At 32.3% G+C, this 20603-nt stretch overlaps 1 protein-coding gene across 3 annotated transcripts in view; it reads right to left on the reverse strand.

Annotated features, from left to right (window-relative positions):
• LOC145293023 (phosphatidylinositol 4-phosphate 3-kinase C2 domain-containing subunit beta-like) overlaps positions 1-20603 on the reverse strand; it is a 264977-nt gene that overhangs the window by 29436 nt on the left and 214938 nt on the right. For all 3 annotated transcript variants that reach the window (XM_080139309.1, XM_080139311.1, XM_080139310.1), the window contains 13 exons: positions 19402-19566; positions 17330-17435; positions 16259-16320; positions 14548-14628; positions 10930-11118; positions 9809-9902; positions 8556-8650; positions 7604-7778; positions 6790-6897; positions 5884-5976; positions 4090-4219; positions 2450-2586; positions 1578-1747 (listed from right to left, as the gene is read on the reverse strand). In XM_080139309.1, coding sequence (XP_079995435.1) covers positions 1578-1747; positions 2450-2586; positions 4090-4219; positions 5884-5976; positions 6790-6897; positions 7604-7778; positions 8556-8650; positions 9809-9902; positions 10930-11118; positions 14548-14628; positions 16259-16320; positions 17330-17435; positions 19402-19566 — 1605 coding nt within the window. The remainder of the gene's footprint in view (positions 1-1577; positions 1748-2449; positions 2587-4089; positions 4220-5883; positions 5977-6789; positions 6898-7603; positions 7779-8555; positions 8651-9808; positions 9903-10929; positions 11119-14547; positions 14629-16258; positions 16321-17329; positions 17436-19401; positions 19567-20603) is intronic.

Consider the following 20603-nt stretch of genomic DNA (forward strand, 5'->3'; position numbering starts at 1 on the left):
AAGACAATGGCAGAATCCTTAGAAAATGGCCTCCAGACCATAGTGGAATGGGGCCGTAAATGGATAGTAACAGTTAATGCTAGTAAGACTAAGTTGCTCTCCTTTAACAATTACAAGACATATCTCCAACACGGATATCCATGACAAATAATACGCTACCTGAGAATTCTTTGTTCAAACTCCTCAGCCTAACATTTACAGGCAATATGAACTGGAACAAATACATTGAAGACATTGCAAAGGCTGCTGCAAAGAAGGTGAATTTCCTCTATTGTGCTAGAAAACTACTCACACCTGAGAGTATCCTGTACCTCTACAAAGCCACCATTCGCCCATGCATGGAGTATTGTTGGCACATCTGGGCTGGTGCATCTATCGCTAGTCTCTCCCTCTTGGATAGGGTCCAAAGAAAAGTTTCCAATCTAATAAATCCTGCTTTGTCAACTAAGCCCCAACCTCTGTTCCATTGCTGCCTGTTTTATAAGGAATTTTATGGAAGGTTGTCTGATGAACTCATTGCACTTGTGCTCCCTCGACGTACATACCCGACAAACCCGTTTAGCAACAAAATCACACCCCTTCACTGTTGAGGTCCCTAAATGTCAGAAAGCTTTATAATCTAATAGCTCCTTCCCTCGAACAGCTAGATTTTGGAATTTCCTTCCTGCTGCCTGCTTCCCTGACTATACTGATATGCAAAAGTTTAAATATAATGTAAACCAACATCTTCCCTAAACATGGTCTCAAATAGTAGACTCTTACGCCCATATTTGCCTTGTTTGGAGTGAACATGAATAAATAAATAAATAATAATTTTGTGCGCATTTACAAAGTGAGTTGGCTAATCTTCAACGCTTTAATAAATCTATGTCCATGGAAACAAGTGCTCAGAGTATGTCACTGTTGGGTGTTTGCATCCTAGGATTATGAACTGCTTAGCCACTGCAGGGTGAAAGTCTATTGCCATTTAAGATTGGCAATTAAAGAGATGAAATCTATTCTCACCTGATATTATCTTGTATCGCTATAAAATCACAATTGCTTATGCATGTAGTATTGTTGCCACACCTAGGCATTTAGCGTATTTATTACTAGTCTCTCACTCTTAGAGTCAAAAAAAAAAAAGTCTCTAACTTAATAAGTCTCGCACTATCTACCAAGCTCTGCCTCGCTACAATGTTGCATCCATCTGCCTGTTTTATAAGTATTTTAATGGAATGTGTTCTGACGAACTTGTAGCCCTTGTGCTCCATCAGCATAAATACCCATGACCAACCTGAAAGGCAACAAAAGTTCACCTCTTCACTGTAGAAATCACTGGAAAACCTTCTAATCTGATAGTTTCTTCTTTCAAACCGTTAGACTTTGGAATTCCTTCCTGGTCTCTTACATCTACGACTGTATTAATATGTGGAATTTTAAACATAATGTAAATAAGCATCTTACTGCTCAAATCCCTACATAGTGTCTCTGTAGGGATGGTACCAAATAGTAGCTCCTTATGTTCAAGCGGCAATATGACTTGTTTTAGGTAAAATAAAAAAAATTTAAAAAAGATGAGACAAACTTGAATTTACCTTTTAAAACTGCCAAACATTTGTGCGTCTCCCAAGAATTTCCCAAAGTCGATATGAAAGAGATGGCCAGATTGTTTCAGCATTATATTGTCATTGTGTCTGTCACAGATACCAAGGACGTAAGTGGCCACACAGTAACCTGCACACGAGCACATGAAGTTCTCCACTGCCTAAAAAGGAAAAACATTAACATTATTCTTCAATCCACAATAAAGTGGAATGTGTATTTATTTGTAATCTATTCCGTCACACTAAATCTGCCTGAAAAATAAGAGAAGGTAGAACAAAAATATATTAGGTTGGTGCAAAAATAATGTTATTTTTTTCTATATATTATAGTTGAACGTCAAAAAACGGCATTATTATTGAAAATCTTCACATGCCACCAACTTAAACAACAGTTGATCCAGAAAATGGACATCTTGCTTATGGAATACTAAAGGATAAAATAAGGGGGAATTAAGAATGAAAAAGTTGCTGAAAATAAACCTACGGTTCACTGTCTACTCTCCATGAGTTAGATTATAATTGGTTCAAAGTCATTTATATATATGACATGTACGGCATAAGCACATTTATACATCTGTTTTTGTTGAATCACTAAAGTTAAAGAATATTGAACTTGTGAAGTACCAGATGAGTAACCATTTGGGAATATTGGCGCTGTATATGGGAGGACATCAAGACTTTTTGGCCAAAAAACAATGTTGCTAACTCCTCTGACTGGAATATGCATGCGATTGGATGATTGATGACCCTTGTGAATTTAATTCCCTAGAAAATCAATCCTATCCACCCGAAGTGGGTATGATCCAATCAGGATGTTATCAATCATAGATTATTCTCTTTATTTTTGTTTAATCATGAATTACCTTTTCATATTCCATTTGTGTGGGGTTATTTTTCTGTAGCCATTCTTGCAGAGGACGTTCTTTGAAAGACCCTGTTAAACCATACGAGACTTGAATCTTTCGCAAGGTTTCTGACTCTGTAACAATTTCAACCATTCCTAGATGAAAAACAAAAAAGATGTATCACATTTGAGATGAAGATGAATCGTCTGCATTATTTGGGTTAATCAAATCATCACTATTCTCATCTTGGATGTTATTCTCACGTCTCACTCAACTGTAACCTCTAACCTTCATCAGGTGCATCTTTTTGAACTTGGAAATCTTTATCCCAAATGCAGGAACCTACAAAGGTTTTTGAACTGAACACTTTCTTTAATACACGTGGTATATTGTTCTCATTCTGTCAGCAATGACTAGGTAGAAATGTTCCTATTTAATTACCTCCTCATGAGGGCTGAGTTAGACAAGGTCAGTTTTAAATGTGGAGAAAACTCAGGTCTCACAAAGGAGCATTCTGAATTGAGACCAAATTAAAAATTACCACGATATAAAAGAATTTTATATCGTAAGAACAATTTTGCAATACCATACAAATAGTTTTGCAGTATTGTCCAAACAATTTTACAATATTGTACAAACAATTTTACAATATTGTACAAAAAATTTTGCAATATTGTATAAACAATTTTGCAATATCGTATAAACAATTTTGCAATATTGTGCAAATAGTTTTGCAATATTGTATAAACAATTTTGCAATATTGTGCAAATAGTTTTGCAATATTGTATAAACAATTTTGCAATATCGTACAAACAATTTTGCAATATCGTACAAACAATTTTGCAATATCGTACAAACAATTTTGCAATATCGTATAAACAATTTTGCAATATCGTACAAACAATTTTGCAATATCGTATAAACAATTTTGCAATATCGTCCAAACAATTTTACAATATCGTACTAACAATTTTACAATATCGTACAAAAGTTTTACAATATCGTACAAAAGTTTTGGAGTATCATAGGAATATTTTGCAATATCGTACAAATATTTTTGCAAATGTCAATATTTAAAATAATACTGCACTAAATATTTTAGATACTTTGGGCTGATGTAATGGTGGATCAGTAAAATATGATACAATTTATTTTTATTTTTAGCTAGCTGTATATACCCGGCATTGCCAGATTGAAACATTGGCAGGCGGAGGGTTTAGTCTCATACTATACAAGACACACTGAATATTTTAACTTTTCATAATTTTCCTGAAAGGGGACCACATGTTGAATTTATGGAAGCATAAAATGCATCCATTTTCGAATATGAAAATTAAATGACAAATAGCTTAAAGGGGACATAACTCAAATTAAATAAACTTACTTCCTTTTCTTTTTTTTTTTTTTTTTTGCATAAAATGGATATTTCATCTTAACTTTTTCAGGCAACCAATTGATTGTCTGAATGAAAAATCATTTCGAATTGTATTCTAATTCTGGATTTGGGCATCACCTATCCACATCTTGTATTGTTTACTTATAAGCCATCTGCACATCTTGACATATAGATAACATAACTCACGATAACAAAACGTATGATATAAAATGAGAGATGATATAACCATGAAATTTACAAGAAATCAATTTTGTTGTTTACCTTTCTTTGGTCCAGTGCTGAGACAAGCAAACGTAATGATTTTAAGGTCAAGGTTTTCTTGCTGCCAAAGTTTATCCATAATCCGAATCATCTGAAGGGTGAGCATATCCTGACGAAGGTCATCGCCGACCTTAAAGCACACACAAAAAAGAAAAGGGTGAGATGTTAAAATGATTGTTTGAAAAATTTGAACTTGTGGCTTCTTCATCTAAAATAGAACAAAGGTGCTTATGTGCTTATTTAGAATAACATTTAATTAAAAATCGAAAAAAATACAGAAAAAAAATTTATGATATACCTACTCATCACAGAATGAATTATGTTAATTGATTAAGTAGTTTTTTGGCTTTTTTTTTTTATTAAGAAAATCAAATTTTATGATTTTTAGTGATTAACAATAAAGTCGCCCAGTCCGTGAATATCAATAGTCAAATGGAGTTGTTGCCCTTTGAATTTTAACACATTCTAATAAACATGGCTTTTCCCAGACCCTCCTCGCTTATTTATAAAATTTGATTTTCTTATTAAAAAAAGCTACTTGATCAATTTATGTGATTTTTGGAATATGATGTCTTCATTCCATGACAAGTACATATTAGAGTTGGGACGATTAATCGAAATCGAGAATCGGAAAAATCAGAACTTTTCACAGTATCAGAATCGGTATCAGAAAAAAAAAATACTCTAATTTCCGATTCCAAAACCGATTCCTTAAAAACATGTTAAACTTAAATTTACATTGTTGGCACTTAAGATAAAATGATAAACATTTATCGTTTTTAAGTACTTAGTGATATTAAAATCTATATTCATAATAATAACATAAAAAAAACAATGTAAATTTATTTTACTTGTTTCAAAAAAGAAAAAAAAAAGGAATATTTTGGCTTTTGCCCAGTCATCGACAAACCCAACAAAAAAACTTTAATGAATTAGTGGACTTCAAAGTTTTTCACACTTCTACGCTAGACACATTTGGGCACCAGCATTTCTTTGATTTCGGCATGCTGTTTGTCACCAAGCAGCGGCATTTATTGAAGACATTTTCACCACCCCCACATCTGGTACCAATTGGTGTGATGGTGATGGTGAGAAGCTGAAAACCAGGACAACTACAATCAAAATCTTTGGCTCCACAAGTTGTTGGCATTTGTTGATGAAACAGAAATGATCTTGTCATCTCAGCAAAGCTTGTGCATGATTCCCATGTGTGGGTTACTAAAGATGCTACATGAACGACGAAGAAAATTGGCTCAACTCACTTAAGCTGAATGAGGCACCAAAAGTTTCACCCATAGCTGAAGGAAAGACAAATGAATTTATACCATTTCCTGAGTGTATTATTTAAACTGATACAATAGTGCAGACAGAACTGAAATGCTACGTCCACATTCCAGCCAGCTAACTATCCGTCACTTTCCTTTTAAGCAAGACAAACTGATGCTTTAACTAGTTTTCTCAAATATGATTTTGGGTTTATATTGTTAAATTTCAGAATTATCAGTAATACATGTATCTGATGTAATTCTGACTTTTAGACATATACACATAATTTACCTTTATATATAGATATATGGGGAACAAAACTTTATATTCTTGCTTTGCTGAAGTATGCAATAACACCAAAGTTTATTTTCTTACTTTTGTGTGACATCAGTTATGCAGGTTCTCAATTAAATCTCATCTGCTCCTGACCTCAACATAACACTAGGATCAATCTAGACTCCTTGTGAAACAGTAAAAAAAGAAAAAAAGGCAAGTCAATACGAAAAAAAATGTGGATTTGTCACTAACCTTAAACATTGTATAAACAGGTTCAGCTTCTTGGTTGCAATTCTTGAAGACCAGCTTCAAAGGGAATGCATTTGATGTATAGTAGGAACACGACTGAAAAAAAAATTAGATTTTTTTTTTTTAGTTACGAAAAGATTAAACAAGAAATTTACAAAAAAAATTGATTAAAATGAGTACCAATTTGTATTGTGGGATTTTTTTTTCATAAAAATACCAACAACATCATTAGAAATTATTATGTTTTTAAATATAGAGTCCCCTCTCTCCCCAATGCCACATGTTAATAAAATTCAAAATTCTTTTTTCCAATTTAACCATATTTGGTAAAACATAAACTTCAGTCATGGATGTTTAACAGTCTTTGTTTTTATTGTCATTCAAGCATACAATGTGCAAAATTGTCAATAACTGACATGCACTGTGATGGCCTTTTCCAGTTTCAGAATAGTGTAGCGGTTGTTTAGATAGACATTATTTCTTGGATAACTAGACAGATAAAAAGTGAGTGTGTGTGTGAGGTCTGTTTAGAATCACATCTACTGATGAAATAGCCATCAGTGCCCCTTCCCCATCACTGAAGGATGATGAAACAAAAACTGTAAGACATTCATGGTAAAAGCTGTTAGTGACACTGAAAATGAGTTTGCTATCTACTCACCAAAACTGTGTTTGTTTGTTTGTTTAGCCAGCATATCGACTTTCTTTGTGTTATTTAATGTTGTATATAAGATTAAAATTTTTAGATACTTTCAGAGTCGATTTTCACTGGGTATATTCGGGCAATGTTTTGGTATAATCAAAACTATGTTACTACTTGGGCTGATGATGGTTGAACACAAAGTATCTTAAGTATGCTTAAAATAAACATAGATCAAAAGAGTTACAAAAGAAAAAAGTATGGATTACTTTTAAATCAATGCCGCAAACCTCCCAACTCGGATTGAAAGGAAGATGGATTTCTTTTCTTTCTTGGAACCAACCATAGAGAATTTCTAACTGAGACTGAAGGCAAAGCTGTAAAATATAAGGGGGATTGTAAAAGAAAATGACAAGTTAGAAAATTATTATAATTTATTAAGTTATTATTAATTATTTTAGTAGAAAATAAAATTGTGAATAGATTGTTTAAAAAAAAAAAGTGTTCATGTATTTCTTTAAGGCAGTCTCTGTGGGTCAGTTCTTCCATGAGGATTTCATTTGGAACCACATTTTCATTGTTATTTAATGTGCAGATTCTATGAAGCCAACTTTAGAATATTCCTGTTTTTATTTTTTGGAGTCATGCAGAGGAGGTTATGTGTGAAATATATAAAACAAAGAGAACTGAATATTTAATTTATGAGTTAAAAGGAGAGAGTGAGGAATAGAGAGGAAGAGAAACAGATTAATAAGTAGAGTGAGAGAGGGAAGAAAGATGAGAGAAAGGAGAGAAGGAAAAAGATGGGGGAGAGAAGGAAGAAGAAGAGTAGGGAAAAAAGAGAGATGAAAGAAGTGAGGGAGATGAAAAATGTGAGGAAGTAAGATGTAAGAGGGGTGAAAGGGAGAGATGACAGAGAGAAAGGAGGGAAAGATGACAGAGAGGAAGGAGGGAAAGATGAAAGAGCAGAAGGAGGGAAAGAAGATAAAGAAAGGAAACGAGATAAGGAGATAGATATTGGAGAAATGATCAATCACAGCAATTTATGAAAAACCATTTGTGAAGATGAGAAAATGTACGAACGTCTTTATCTTTAGCAGTTTTCAATTTTTCGGCCATTGAACTGAGAGTTTTCACTAAATCTTCCTGTTTACGGAATTCTTCATATAAAGCTTCTCCGGCCACATTTGCCAAAGCCACAAACATCAGTTTGTACCAATGTTGGCATGACTCATCTTGCGCAGCTCCTTTCAACAACCTGCAAACAAAGGAGGAAGAAATTCCGATTATGACTGCTCCACACCAAGAAAAAGATTCAATTCTTTCTTTTTTAATTAAAATCTTTAACATACATTTTGATGCTGTTGCACTTGTAATTATTAGTCATTTGTTTGGGTTTGAGAAGTTTTAAGGGGCTTTTCTTCCAAAATAAATTATCATCTTCAGTAAAATGTCTAATCTATCTCTGGCCAGAACTTTTACTCCTCTTTCTCTCAAGTCCATCTTTATAACTTGCTCTCATGTTTTCCTTGGTCTTTTCCTGTGAACTGAGCATACTATCCCACCTGTTTTACATCTACTGACCAAAAATCTCATCTATTCTTTCAATGTGACCATACCAACAAAGTTTCCTGTTCTCCAAACATCTTTCTATACTTAACATATTTAATCTTCCTCTGACGTCATCAGATCTAAATCTGTCTTTAAGACTCACATTACACATCGATAATATCATCCTTCGTCTTACAATTCTTGCACAGAAACTGGTTATCATCTTTCAACTTTTAACTTCAATGCAATTCTTGGCATTTTGATAAATAAAAGCAGATTTTTTTAAATCATATTTGATGAATGTGCATTTAGAAAAAAACTTGCATTTTTCCACTCCCTGTCCATTAAGTTTCCATAGCTTTTGTTGATTTCTGCCGCTTTTGTTATCCACAAAAACATATGAATACATAAACATTTGACTTAAAAAGCATTGAACAAAATTTTTTTGTTTCTTCATGAAATTGAAATTTCATATTCGACTTACCAGAAAAGTTTATGAGCAAATTGAATACTGTTGAAGGATTTTTCCAAAAGCAGTTTTGCCAAAGGTGAATTGTGATAACAATCAAATTTTAAGGCCTGGAAAAAAAAAAAAAAAAAAAAAAAAAAAAAAAGTTAAGAATATTAGCGCATTTAGCAAAGTTATTTAGATTTGTTGTAAAAACAGAATTAGTTTTAAATCAGTCATGAAAAAAAAATGCGGCTCATACGGTTTTAAGAATAATAGCACACTGAATTTCATGAGGAAAATAATGTTTATGAAATTTTTATTTTCCTTCTTCCAAATTTGTTTTTGTATAGCGAATGAGTGAATTAGAAAGTAATTTTGATTATGTGTAAACTAGTACGGACATTGGAAATTCCATGGTGAGAAAAATGAAACAGCTTTTTCATTACTTGTAAGTCACCACCTATCTAGGTCAACGGCCACTCAAAGACAAGGGTTAATGAGATGGTTAGATTGTCAGTTGAATGATGATGAATATTATGAGAGGATTGAAAATAATGAATGGAATGAACAAAGTCAAATTATTTATGAGGATGATTTATGACAAGTATTTGTTGAAATTGGATTTGTTGCAGTCTGTAGGGAAGCAGTCTTGTGGCTACATGTTCCATAGATGGAAAGTTCTTTTATTATTTTGAAAAACAAAACAAAAAAAAAACCACAAGTGTTGCATTATTTAAAAATACAAATTAATTTGGATTATTTGGACTACTGTCCTTGTCTTGGTTGTTATTTTCATAACACTTTGGCCAATGTAACCACCAACCTTTTTCGAGTGTATTGTTTTAAACTCTGGAATCCTTATATCAACTTGAAAACCTAGGTAGAATTTTTAATTAATTGTAACGGATGACAAAGATATTATAATCAGTTCTAAGTTAGTCTTCTGACAGTTTGATAATCACTACAGACGATAATAATTAGGAATAAGATTAAAAAGCACTACTACTCAATCATGGCTGATGGAATGAGAACTATCTACCTTTGTGGATTAAATAAAAACTTCAGTTTGAAATTCCATAAAGGTTTCTCCATTTGAAATGATGCACCTGAAGAAGGTTGGCAGTTACATCGTCCGAAACACTTTAAAAATAACCATATAATCCAAACAATCATCTTAAAATTTAAAAATACAAATAAATTAATTTAAAATTCAATACATTTATTGTTTTATCCGATTCCAATAGGAACAAAACCAAAAGTAAAGGAAAATGGAGGAGTGGGCTTACCTGTATTAACTGGGGTAAATAATCAAGGAGCTCATCAGTGGGGAGGGCACGGAGGCACTTGACGGCAATGGCTCGGACTTTGACATCAGGGTAACTGTAGAAAGAAATGAAGGAGGAATGACAAAGACCATTTATACAGACAAAAAGACTTTATAGATCTTAGATTTGCCATGCAAGAAAAGTTAGTATAGATGGCATCCATTTAGATTTGGGAAAGATTTCTCTTAAAATGTTTAATCAGTTTAAGCCAAGGAGTAGCAACTCCAGCTTGTAATAGATTGCAACAAAAGCTGAAATCAGGAATTAAGAAAACACGCGTTTCATGCTTTTTTTAACTGTGTTTAGAGATTCACACCTATCGGATTCAAAGTGCCCATGATGTCTTATTTGTCAAATTACCATTTGCAAAATGTCAAAAGCACATGCATAGAATTTTAGGTTTTTGTAGATGTCAGTAATTTATATGTGTGGACATCAGCTCATTTTTAAAGATGGGAAACAATAGTAGTGATGGATAAAGAAAATGTTGATAAATATGAATCGACGAGAAACATTTGTGTAATTGAATGAGCATTTTATTAGTTTTGGACTAGTGTTACTGTGCCACCGAAGACAATTCTGCTTGTTAGAGGTAGCTGTGGATAAAAAGAGGGAGAAGACTTGTCTCCTACACAACATTATTGAAGAGTTCTATAATGCAACAGAGAGGATTTATAAAATTGCATCTACATCCTTGTTTTTTTTTCTTTCTTGTGGTAGTTGAACTTTCTGAACAGATTGTCACAGTTATTCAGCTGAGTCTCGTTGCATGATACTTTTCATGTTAGGATTGATGATTCTGGTATGGTTTCAATATCAAATAGAAGACTGATTTTCCAGTTCTTTCAGTGAAATGAGTCCATGTTTCTTCAAGGTATGTTTAACTGCACACTTAAAACAGTACATATTTGAGTGAACTTTATTTTATTCATGAAGGAAGAACAGAAGAGACAGAAGTATACTGATAAATAAGGATATAGAGAAAGAAGTGAAGAAAAAAAGAGAAAGGGAGGTAGAGATGAGGAGGGAGAAACAAACAAAAATAAAATAAAACACTAAAAAAGATAACGTTATTTACTTACTATGGCAATAGCAGTTCGAAGGCCTGGGTGGACTGTAATGGATGCCACTGACCCAGGAAGCAGTAAATTTCTGGTAAACAAAACGATTCCCATTTTGGAACAGCCTGGAGGACACGTGGCAAAAAAGCAGGCTCATCCATCAAATGGTATTTCTTATCCCATAACAACTGCAACTCGGATGCTGTGCATCTAAAACATAAAAACAAAAACTACATTCAACTTTCTTCTTCATCTATGATACATACAAAAATGTCAACGTTTGTTAAGTTAGAACATTCCAATAAGTTTCAAGAAGGATTTAATTTTTAAAGGAAGTTTTTTTTTTTACAAAGGAATCACCAATTATCAAGGTCCAGAGGCCACCTGAGGATAAGGGATAAAGAGTGTGCAGTAGTCAAAGGGACAATATCATCGTAATCGTTAGAATTGCAAATTTGGTAAATTGAATTACTAAAGGGGAATGGCTCATCAAGAACTTTATTGTACTTGAAGACGAACATATTGTAGTCAGCTGGAAAGCAGGAAAATGAATTGAAAGAACTTTTCTTTTGATTCCATCTGGGTCACTAGAGACTTTTATTGATTAGGTCCATAAAAACCAAAATATATAGAAATAAAGAAACTAAAAAAATTTTTTTTTTTTTTTTAAATATTTTCTTTCGTGTTTCATAAAACAAAAATAAAATGAAACAAAGTGAAGATTGTATTAAAAATAAAGTTTAAATTAAAATAATCATTTTTATCAGTATTTTAAAAATCCACAATAATCTGCTTTGTTAAAAATAAATATTTTTACTGCTGTCTGGAAGTTTTCTTTTTTACTAAAAATCACCATACTTTTTTTTTTTTTGGTCTCGTATTACAAATCGTCTTTTTAACTATCCTTTCAAGGCAAAAAAATTATAAACATGATTATATTTGAAATTATTTTTTCCTAAAGAAATTCAGTCCAACAATATATCTCCACACAGGTAACACCGGGTGAATGTCACTAGTTTCTGATAAATGTGAACAAGAAACACAAAAATAAGGATTTTGAAGCTAAAAAAGAAAATAGTTTCAATCTTTGAAAATCAACAATCACCTCAGCAAAAACAATATACTTAGTGAGAAGCAATATGGATTTCATTCTACAAGGTCAACTGCTGACATGCTGACTGTAATATTGCAAAGGATCAGTTAACCTATTGATAGAAGAATAGACTTTGTTCATAGGGCAATAGCTCTGGATATATGAAAGACCTTCAATAGGGTTTGACTGAAAGGATTACTTTACAAACTTGCTCGCTATGTAGAATATCTGACTATCTTCTCAGCTATCAAATCCTTTCTCAATGATAAGAGTAGATATAGATGGGCAATAATTTGAAGCACATAGTATCAATGCTTGCATCCTGAAGAAAGTATTCTAGGCTTAACCCTCTTTCTGATAAATGATAACTCCTTAGTAAAATGATAAAAAAAAAATTGAAGAGATAACAGGTTTTGATACATTGATACAGATGATGTATAAAAGTGACGGTATGTTTGAAATAGCTTGAGCTAAATAGTAGTTTGGTGTTAGAAGCCTACGTAGTACTTTGCTGTTAGAAGCCGTCATAGTACTTTGCCGTTAGAAGCTGTAATAGTACTTTGCCGTTAAAAGTTGTCATAGTACTTTGCCGTTAGAAGCCGTCATAGTACTTTGCCGTTAGAAGCCGTCATAGTACTTTGCCGTTAGAAGCCGTCATAGTACTTTGCCGTTAGAAGCCGTCATAGTACTTTGCCGTTAGAAGCCGTCATTATACTTGGCCGTTAGAAGCCGTCATAGTACTTTGGCGTTAGAAGCCGTCATAGTACTTTGCCGTTAGAAGCCGTCATAGTACTTTGGTGTTAGAAGCCGTCATAGTACTTTGGCGTTAGAAGCCGTCATAGTACTTTGGCGTTAGAAGCCGTCATAGTACTTTGGCTTTAGAACCCTATATAGTACTTTGGTGTTAAAAGCCTATATAGTTTCTAAAAAAGAATTTTTAAATTTAAATTTAATTACAGTATCATTTGGACATTAAATCATTAATTGAACTAAATTATTATAAAGCTATAACTAAATTTTGTTAAGGTAATAATTTAAATCTATAAAATTATCAGATGCAAAACACTTCCCAAACTTGTAATACATGAGAATTTGCTGAGAAATTTAAAGCCAGTTTAAATTACTTTTTTTTTTTTTTTTTTTTTATATAATTGAAAGGCTTTCAAATTCCATTCGGATTTTGAAGGGTTACAAAGTAATTCTCTTTTTCAACTAGTAATAAAAGATGAAAATGGCTGACTTGTTTAAGAAATTAAAATGCGTTCTGGATTTAAATTTGTAATTATTTTTCTGCATTCTGGATTAAAATTTTTTTTTTTCTAATTTTACGTTATTGCAGTTTTTATTTCAATAAATTACATTATAGTAATTAAAAAACAATAATTCAATGCGTAATTACTAATGTTGACCAATGAAATGCTCGTGTGAACTTGTCTCAATTTTATTACTATAGAAATTATATTTTATCAAATCTGTTTTGGAACTTCTAAGTTTATTCAAATAAATACTAGCTTTTTGATAGAAAGACATTCATATTTAATATTAAATAAAATAAAACTTGTGCAGAACTACATTCACAGCCATGCTTATATTAAACCAACTTGTGGATGACCTATATCATCAACACTTCACTGAAATATAGATACTTTGAAAAGGAGGCCATATCCTTGAGATATCAGTAAATACTTCAACACTATGTAACAGGCTCTTGATTAAAAAACGAAACAGTAAGAAATAAAGAGAAAAATACAAGTCCTTTTATGTCTTCTATTGTCTTTTTTTTTTACCCAATTTTCAATTCACCAAGGATGGAATACTGTTGCCATATCTGGGCAGGAGCTGCTAAAAACAGCCTATCCTGCCTTGACAGAGTACAAAATAGACTTCGTGGCTTAGTGAGGGGATGCCCTTTTCTCTACCCTGCAATCTCTCTCCCACAGAAGAGACGTTGCGAGCCTGTCCTTGTTTTATCGTTATTTCCATGGCAGATGCTCGTCTGAACTCCAATCTCTGGTCCCCCCTCGCCAATCGTTCACGAAAAACACCCGTCTAGCTGAATCCACTGTGAAAAATTTCCCCCACTCTATATCTGTGCCTAAATCAAAACGCGGATTCCATGAACAAAGCTTCTTTCTTAGAACTGCACGCCTGTGGAACTCTGTTCCGTCTGCCTGCTTCCCTACGGACTACAACTTGGATGTCTTCAAGTCCAATGTTAACAAATTCCTAATGAACCGCACCCTTAAGTAAACACTTCAGCAAATCTCCTCACTAACGTAATGTACTTGCAATAACCCTTATCCCTGAGTGGCTTCCGGGCCTTGATAAGTGGTGATCACTGTGTAAAAAAAAAAAAAAAAAAAAAAACCTGCTATTCATACCCTTGCATTGTTGCAATCCTCTGAAATCTATTATTACAAAACTTGCATTTAAAAATAAAATTAATTAGAAATTAACTTTATTCCATTCTTGTATTTTTAAATTATTTTTATAAGAATCTGTAAAAATTAATCCCATGAAGAACAAGATTACAAACAATTGCTTACCGTGTTGCAGAATCTTTTTCAAGGATTCCACTGAAAACTTCTTTTTCTTCAGGTTTCAAAGATTCAAAGCTTTTCTTGACACTGAAAATGAATTTGAAAATTTAAGTAAGGCTAAAAATAAAGATGACCAACACTTTTTCTTATAAAAAAGAAACAAAAATAACATTTTTTTAATAAAAAAAAAAAAATTAGAATAAAATAACCTAATCTAAATTCTGATGACTACAAAGAATTGTGTTTTTTCTTGTAATTAAAATTAATTAAAAAAACACATACATTTTTTTTTTTTTTTTTTTTTTTTTTACAATTTAAGTTTGATCTGCTTTCATCTTCAATCAGAATTGGCAGCAAAAACAGAAAAATTGCCATGTAAACCAAAACAAGTTGTAAGAAAAAATAAAAGTACTGTACAAAGCATTTGTAGTGGCTGCTAGATTACACCCTAGGGAAGTCTGATTCATAGAGCAATGATGTAAAGGTCCGATAGACCTGGGATCGACAATAGGAAAGGAGCGCTCTTATTGGCCTATAAAGTGTAATGTGTAATATTGCTCTTCTCTCCCAAACAAACTCCGATTTACTGAGAGTGAAAGCAAAGGTTTTAACACTAAGACATCATAGGATATGGACCCATTCCCTTAAACAAATCCAAAAAAAACATTTTTCATGGCAAACATAATGATCTCTGGCTCATAAATGGTTGATCTTTGGCAGTGCAACTATGTCTCTAGCAATCTCATATGACCTTATTCAGAATCAGTGTGTGTGAGCTGCTATGGTTTCAGATGTGGTGTATGCAACGAGAAAACAGGCTCAATCTAACTAGCGGGAAATTCTGTACAACCTAATTATCAATATCCATAAAATTATTTCGGCCAGATTTTTAAAGTTGGATTCAAATAGCCATTAAGCTGACAAATCAAGCTTGATTTCTGATGAGTAAATTTTTCACTTATTATTTGGTAATATGATAACGTATCCCACTACACTTTATTTAAAGAATTACTTAGTCGAGCTCAAGCAATCTAAATTATGAAAGATTTTTGCTAATCACACAAAATAAATAAATCTATATAAATAAAACAGTAAATATATGTGTGTGTGCGTCTGTGTGTATAAATATTTATACAAATAAGATCTTTGTTTGGATGGATAAGTTGTCAAGTTGAAATGTAAAATGTTCATTTCAACTTGCTGACATATTCGTATTAATTTGTGCATAGCTAAAAGTGGTTTAATTTAAAAACAATGGTAGGGAACACAACTGGAACGCTAAATGTTTTGGTTTCGATTCTAGCTGATGGCACCCAAATCTTTTTTTTTTTTTTTTACTTTTGAAATCGGTACTATATTTTAAGTACAATATAATATTCAATAGAGAATTGACTCTGTAATAATAAATACGAAATCTACATGAATAAAAATATATTTAAACATATTTTACGACCGCTAGTAAATAAATAAAAATGAAAAGGGCAATAACTCCTACTTTTAAGTGGAGAGTTGTCTCTCTTTTACAGATTACATTTTTTTTTTTTTTCTGTAAAAATAAAAATTACTAACTAAAATGACTGAGCAACACCGGATAGGTACAATTATCATAATCATTACATTTCGTTTAACGTCCGTTTTACATGCTTACATGTGTTGGACGGCTCTAAGAAAAAAATATACAAAATTATTGAAATGAAAGATTGTAGAAAAAACAAACCTTTGATATGCAACATGAGGTTCAGGAAATCTAATGATTTTACCAAAATCAGGAAGATTGATCTAGAAAAAAAAAAAAAAAAAAAAAAAAAAAAAAAAAAAAGCAATTTTCATTGACATTGATAGAAAAAGAAATAAAAACCAAAAACATGTAAATTTATTCAAATAAAAAGAAATATTTAAAATTAAAGTTTCATCGTTTGTTTTTTTTAAGTTAGAAACTTTTATTATACTTAAACTGAGTTAATCAACATTTGTTTCCCTAAGACTTTTATATATATATATATATATATATATATATATATATATATATATATATATATTTTTTTTTTAATAACACAAAATACATGTTTAAATATTCCTTAATTTTCGAATTGTTTGAAAAATATCCATTTTAAAGATTTAACTGCCATTATTAGTAATTTATTTACCAAGTTACCTGTGTTTCTGTCTATTACTCTCATCCTCTTTCATATTCTGTTTGAACCCTTTCCAATCTTATTTATACAGTCTATCACTAGGAGTGGAGGAGGTAGTGATTTTGGCAGCATTCTGAACTTATTTTTTGTCCCCTTACTTAAAATGTTGTCAAAAATTAAGGAGTTTCTTCATAGGGACTCTGCATCATAAATTTATATTCATGACGAGGGCCTTGTGCATGAACTTCCAAACAGGGGCACTTAGTTGTTAGAAGGCAATTTAATCTGATTTCAACTACAAAAGTACAGCTCATCAATATTCAAATGTTCAGAGAAAAAAATTTAAAAATAAAAAGAAGGCAATCATAATCATCATATTTGGTTTAATGTCTGTTTTATATGCTGGCATGTGTTGGATGGCTTTAAGAAATTGCCAACTAATGAAAAAGAAAAAATTTTTTTTTACAATTTTAATATTTTTTTTACCATTTATTTTATGAAGACAAAACTTATTAAACAGACAATGAAAAATATTACCAATGAAAAAATTTAAAAAAAGGGAAAATGTCTAACGTGAATAACATTTCGGGAATGTAACAACACAAACTTTTCAAACTTTTTTTTTCTGAAAGCAATATGTTAATAATACGCACTTGTAAAAAAACTGTGTCCGACAAAATAGTTGATGATGTTGGGCCCAACGGATCAGCAGCTGTGCCCATTCGCATCGGCACCAATTGGCTCCCTTGAACTAATTCTCTGGAAAACAAATACTTTCAAAGTCTAATAAGGGACAAAAAAGTTAGTAGTAAATGTTAGCAGTAAAATTACTAAACAAATTTTGATAACTTGACTTTTTGAAGACAATTTCAAAGAGATATTCTAAAAAAAAAAAAAATCTTTAAACAGCAAAAATGCATGTTATTAATTTGCAATTATCTTTCATATATTTTTTGGTACAAATCTTTATTATACTTTTGAATTTTTTTAGATTAGGATTAATAGTTTGTGGATTATTTTGACAACTGTTCTCATCTTCAGTATTATTCTCACAACAATGTAACCTCCAATTTTCTTCAGGTGTACCTTGTTGGAATCAGAAATCTGTATGGAATTTTGAATGGATCCTTTATTTCATCCAAAGGAATAGCATGCTCTAGTTCCATCATCCGTGACTAGAATTGTATTCTTAGTATCACCAGTACTGAGGACTGAATTTTCAACTCTTAAAAGAGTATCGCTAAGAACTGAATTTTACTTAGTACTTTATCTTTGTGCTTAATTCTAGTATGAATTTTGAGAGCCTTAAATCTATCATTTTTCGACGTGCAGTCTTACTACTTATCACTACAATCAATCAATATATGCTTGTAGAAGCACATCATATATATATATATATGATTAAATGATAGTTATTCTTTTATACCCGCAGACATTAGTGTTTCATGCTTATGCAATCATCAGTGTATGAATTTACTATTGCTGCTGGTCGGGAGATTCAAACCCAGCCACGAAGCCACCTTTGACTCCATTTGCTAAATCTTTACTTCCAGGCCACCAAACAATTGCAACGAGAATAAAGGGAATTAATAACTAATAAATACACAATTCGGGTACAGACAATAGACAATCTAGAGTATTAACCTTATTATATATATTTATAATTAATGGTTTCCATATTGTATTAAATTCTATACTAGGTCTATTAGGTCATTGTTGCCTAACATATGCGCGGTTACTTTGAATCATCTTACTCTCTACCGTTTTTTTTTTTTTGTCTATAATTTTTACTTTGTCTAATAGAAGTAGATGGTTTCTTTTTTTCTCTCCGTATATGGTCAGCCATATATAATTTTTCACCATCTCTACGTATTATGGCTTTCTGGTGTTCTTTTATAGAAAGATTCCTGAGTTCGACAAGATAAATTTGAAGGTCAGAGGTTACATTGTCCAAAATGTTGTGAGAATGGCACTCAAGATGAGAAACAGTAGTCAAAATAATCAAAAGTTTTTAATTTAGATAAACATTTTTATCATTACACATTTGCAGACATATTTCAGTTTTGAGTCAGTTGAACTTCTTTAGGCCATGTGCTTTGCAAAGATTAATAAAGAAATTTTTTTTTCTTCAAATTCATATTAAGAAGTCATTTTTTATAAATGTAATTTTGAAAGTTAAATTTACTCATGACAATATAATTTGGTGATTAAATTATCAATTGAGCCAAATTGTTAGAAAACTAACTAATTGTTAGGACAATATTGTTTTAATCTTTATTTATAAAATGATTGGATGTAAATAGCTATGAAAACTGTCAATCAATTAATACACGGGATTTGATAAAAAATTTTAATACTAGTTTAAATGCTTCCAAATTACTTAATTTCCAAGTATGATGACCCCACCCCACCCAATTTAAAATAGCTAACTTGTTTACAAAAAAAATTGATATTCATTTGATCAATTAACTTTTTTTAATTGAATTTTTTTTTTATTAAATAGAATTTTTAAAATTTTGTTTTGCATTTTTGTAAGGAAAAATGTCATTTTTTTTTTTTTTTAATCCAAGGGATATTTTACAAGAATTTACAAAAATAAATTAAAAAAAAAAAAAAAAAAAATATTTTTCCAAATAATTGAATTTTTTTTATATATAAAATAAATAAATAAATAAATAATAGTTGGAAAGTTTGAGAGTCAATCATTTGATGAATGTCTTATTACCCTTTATAGTTGAATAACTGGATTGTGGCTCCAGCAAGAACAACTGGAATTGTGGTGGACAAGGTGTTATCTGAATTACCAGTGGTGATGGGGATTCCTCTGAGCGTGAATGACAACCTCGTCTCTCGGGGGAGGGTATATAAAGTGACAGAATCAAAATGTAACCTGAAAGAACAAAACAATATATATACCTTGAGAAAAAAAAAAAAAAAAAAAAAAATTAACATTTTTTAAAATGTATAATTAGAAAAACTGATGACGCTGTTTGTTATTTTGTTTGCTTGTCACTCACTGTCCATCTTCAACTAAACATGAATGTTTTAGATGGTGGAAGGAAATGCAAATAGCATAAATGAAGGGTGAATGAGAGAAATTGTGAGATGGAGAAGAGAGAGGGGGAGATGAAGAAAAGAGAGGGAGGGAGATGAAGAAAAAGGGAGGGAGATGAAGAAAAGAGAGGGAGGGAGATGAAGAAGAGAGAGGGAGGGAGATGAAGAAGAGAGAGGGAGGGAGATGAAGAAGAGAGAGGGAGGGAGATGAAGAAGAGAGAGGGAGGGAGATGAAGAAGAGAGAGGGAGGGAGATGAAGAAGAGAGGAAGGGAAGGAGATGAAGAAGAGAGGAAGGGAAGGAGATTGAGAAGAGAGGAAGGGAAGGAGATTGAGAAGAGAGGAAGGGAAGGAGATTGAGAAGAGAGGAAGGGAAGGAGATTGAGAAGAGAGGAAGGGAAGGAGATTGAGAAGAGAGGAAGGGAAGGAGATTGAGAAGAGAGGAAGGGAAGGAGATTGAGAAGAGAGGAAGGGAAGGAGATTGAGAAGAGAGGAAGGGAAGGAGATTGAGAAGAGAGGAAGGGAAGGAGATTGAGAAGAGAGGAAGGGAAGGAGATTGAGAAGAGAGGAAGGGAAGGAGATTGAGAAGAGAGGAAGGGAAGGAGATTGAGAAGAGAGGAAGGGAAGGAGATTGAGAAGAGAGGAAGGGAAGGAGATTGAGAAGAGAGGAAGGGAAGGAGATTGAGAAGAGAGGAAGGGAAGGAGATTGAGAAGAGAGGGAGGGAAGGAGATTGAGAAGAGAGGGAGGGAAGGAGATTGAGAAGAGAGGGAGGGAAGGAGATTGAGAAGAGAGGGAGGGAAGGAGATTGAGAAGAGAGGGAGGGAAGGAGATTGAGAAGAGAGGGAGGGAAGGAGATTGAGAAGAGGGGGAGGGA

This window comes from Euprymna scolopes, chromosome 14 (assembly GCF_053919585.1).
Source record: "Euprymna scolopes isolate OS-2025 chromosome 14, ASM5391958v1, whole genome shotgun sequence".
NCBI classification, from domain to species: domain Eukaryota; kingdom Metazoa; phylum Mollusca; class Cephalopoda; order Sepiida; family Sepiolidae; genus Euprymna; species Euprymna scolopes.